At 49.4% G+C, this 3070-nt stretch overlaps 1 protein-coding gene across 1 annotated transcript in view; it reads left to right on the plus strand.

Annotated features, from left to right (window-relative positions):
- Positions 1–1019: 1019 nt before the first annotated feature.
- The window catches only part of MUC3A (mucin 3A, cell surface associated), a 15307-nt gene continuing 13256 nt past the window's right edge, over positions 1020–3070 (plus strand). The window contains exon 1 of the mRNA XM_015813172.1: positions 1020–1141. Coding sequence (XP_015668658.1) covers positions 1020–1141 — 122 coding nt within the window. The remainder of the gene's footprint in view (positions 1142–3070) is intronic.

The raw sequence follows: 3070 nt of genomic DNA on the forward strand, positions 1-3070 counted from the left end.
TTACATTATATCTCACTACCATTCTAGTATACCAAAATACATAAAAAATCCATTTTCCCCCCATCCCCCCCCCGGACTTCCCAGAACTAAATACAGGAGTAAATAAACAACCCCCATCTAAGTAAAACAATCCAATTATAATACATACCAATATTAATTTATTTTAACTCCAAAACTCTGGCTTTTGAAGTTCCCTCCTGCCAGTTGCAGCTGATGCCCCCTATCCTGTTCTTGATTTTGGCTTAATATTGGAAATACTGCATTCTGCCAGAAGGCTGGCGGCCCTGTGACTTGTGAAGAAGTCAATGACTTGTAGCTTGAGAGAAACCGCTTTCCGTTCCCCCCCATCATCAAGACACACACACACACACACACACACAAACTACGTTCATTCAAGGCTTATGTTTGGCAGAGAAGGCAGTCAGTGGTTTGCCGTCTTTCCCTGCTTCTCCATATTTCCAAGAGGAAGCCTGGCTGGGTCTGCACAGGTGAATTTCCAGGTGAAGCTGACACTGTTCGGTACCCGTCCCCCGTATTACAGAAAGAAAATTAAAAAATGTGCCCTGCCTTGAGTTGGACAGAGGCAGACCGAAGTGGGGGAGGGCTTCCTTTGGGCTCGGAGGCTCCCAGGAGAGGGCGAAAGGGCTCCTGGAGCCATGGGATCCAGCCAAACACATCCCGGTTCTGCCCCCTTAAACACGTCTGCGGAGGGAGTCTCAGCCTCTGGGGGTCCTCGGCCTCCTTGCCAAGCTGCACTGGCTGTTCAGTAACTCTCCTAACGTTGGCCAGGAATTGCCCCCCGGGGGTTTGCTGGACTGTTCAAGACTTTTTGGGGAGGACATGCTGCCAAGCCAGGAACCCGCCTTCTATCTTGGCATTTTATTCCCTCTCCCCATTTTAAAGCAAAAATCTATTTATGTGAAATGTTATTATAGCCTCTTTCTCCCGCATTAACTACAACACTTGGTAAGTGTTCCCTCCATCCCTGTCATTCATGGAATGTGGGAAAACATAGAGCCATGGATGGTGTCTTGGGGATTCCTTTCCAGTCCGGCCGTAGTGAGGAAGCAGGGCTGAGGATCGGCTTCACCAGGCAGGAGAAGACATTAGGGCACCTGCAGGGCTCTCTTAAGGAACTTCTGTGGGCGCCATGCCAGCTGCACCTGGCCAGAGGCTCACGCTGGCATCCTGCCTATCCCAAAAGATACGGCCTGACTGCTCTTGCTCCAGGCTGGCCTGAGAGCAAGTCTGCTCTCAGGAACCCTCAATTGCACAATGTTGCACAACGACTTTACATGACAAATCCGCCATTTGTGGCATTTCAGAAAAGTTTAAGAAGGTGGTTTAAAAGAATTAATTACATTTTCATATATTTCAAAACACTTCTTATTAATCTATTTCTGACACTTAAATATGGTTTACATTCATTACAGAGAGTAACAGCACCCCAGCTCCTACGAAAGAAAGCACAACGAACGATTCATCCCCTTCCATTTCATCCACAAGGAATACATCCAAGAATGGAACATTGCAATCAACATCTCTGAGTACCAATGCGGAAACATCAAGTATCGTGCACAGTATCTTCTCTTCCAGCACAGCAAATCTTCAGAGAAGCTTGCCCTCCACCTTTTCCACTGCCAAAACTCATGGCTCCAGCCACACAACTGGCCAAACAAGTTCCAGTCCCAGCACACCCAAGGAGACTTCCACTCAGTCACAGGTCACATCACCTTCTCCCGCTCCTTCCTCGGAAGGGTTGCACAGCACAGTTGTGTCCTCTTTCTCAACCATATTTGTGTCTTCCAGTCGGAGCCCTAGGCCAAGTCAGGAAACCTCACTTCCTGTGACATCGGCCTCCTCTAGCACTTCTGCACCAGAAACTACACAGACAACTACAGCGTCCATTACGTCTTCAACAATCGCTGTCCCTCTAGTTTCTTCCACCAGCCCTGGCTCACTGAGTCCTTCTGTGAATACTGAGCAGCCAAGCACAAAACATGGTTCAACCCCTTCTTCTTCTTCCAGAATGACCACCTCCCACGAGCGAACATTGCAATCAACAACTCTGAGTACCAATGCAGAAACATCAAGTGTCATGCACAGTAGCTTCTCTTCCAGCACGGCAAATCTTCAGAGCAGCTTGCCCTCCACCTTTTCCACCGCCAAAACTCATGGCTCCAGCCACACAACTGGCCAAACAAGGTCCAGTCCCAGCACACCCAAGGAGACTTCCACTCAGTCACAGGTCACATCTCCTTCTCCAGCTCCTTCCTTGGAAGGGTCGCACAGCACAGTTGTGCCCTCTTCCTCAACCATATCTGTGTCTTCCAGTCGGAGCCCTAGGCCAAGTCAGGAAACCTCACTTCCTAAGACATCGGGCTACTCTAGCACTTCTGCACCAGAAACTACACAGAGAACTACAGCGTCCATTACGTCTTCAACAACCGCTGTCCCTCTAGTTTCTTCCACCAGCCCTGGCTCACTGAGTCCTTCTGTGAATACGGAGCAGCCAAGCACAAAACACGGTTCAACCCCTCCTCCTTCTTCCACAATGACAACCTCCCACGAGCGAACATTGCAATCAACAACTGTGAGTACCAATGCGGAAACATCAAGTATTGTGCACAGTAGCTTTTCTTCCAGCACGGCAAATCTTCAGAGCAGCTTGCCCTCCACCTTTTCCACTGCCAAAAACCATGGCTCCAGCCACACAACTGGCCAAACAAGGTCCAGTCCCAGCACACCCAAGGAGACTTCCACTCAGTCACAGGTCACATCTCCTTCTCCCGCTCCTTCCTCGGAAGGATTGCACAGCACGGTTGTGCCCTCTTCCTCAACCATATCTATGTCTTCCAGTCGGAGCTTTATGCCAAGTCAGGAAACCTCACTTCCTGTGACATCGGGCTCCTCTAGCACTTCTGCACCAGAAACTACACAGACAACTACAGCGTCCATTATGTCTTCAACAACCGCTGTCCCTCTAGTTTCTTCCACCAGCCCTGGCTCACTGAGTCCTTCTGTGAATACTGAGCAGCCAAGCACAAAACACGGTTCAACCCCTCCTCCT

Source organism: Protobothrops mucrosquamatus, unplaced genomic scaffold, assembly GCF_001527695.2.
Source record: "Protobothrops mucrosquamatus isolate PMUCROS unplaced genomic scaffold, P.Mucros_1.0 scaffold141, whole genome shotgun sequence".
NCBI lineage: Eukaryota > Metazoa > Chordata > Lepidosauria > Squamata > Viperidae > Protobothrops > Protobothrops mucrosquamatus.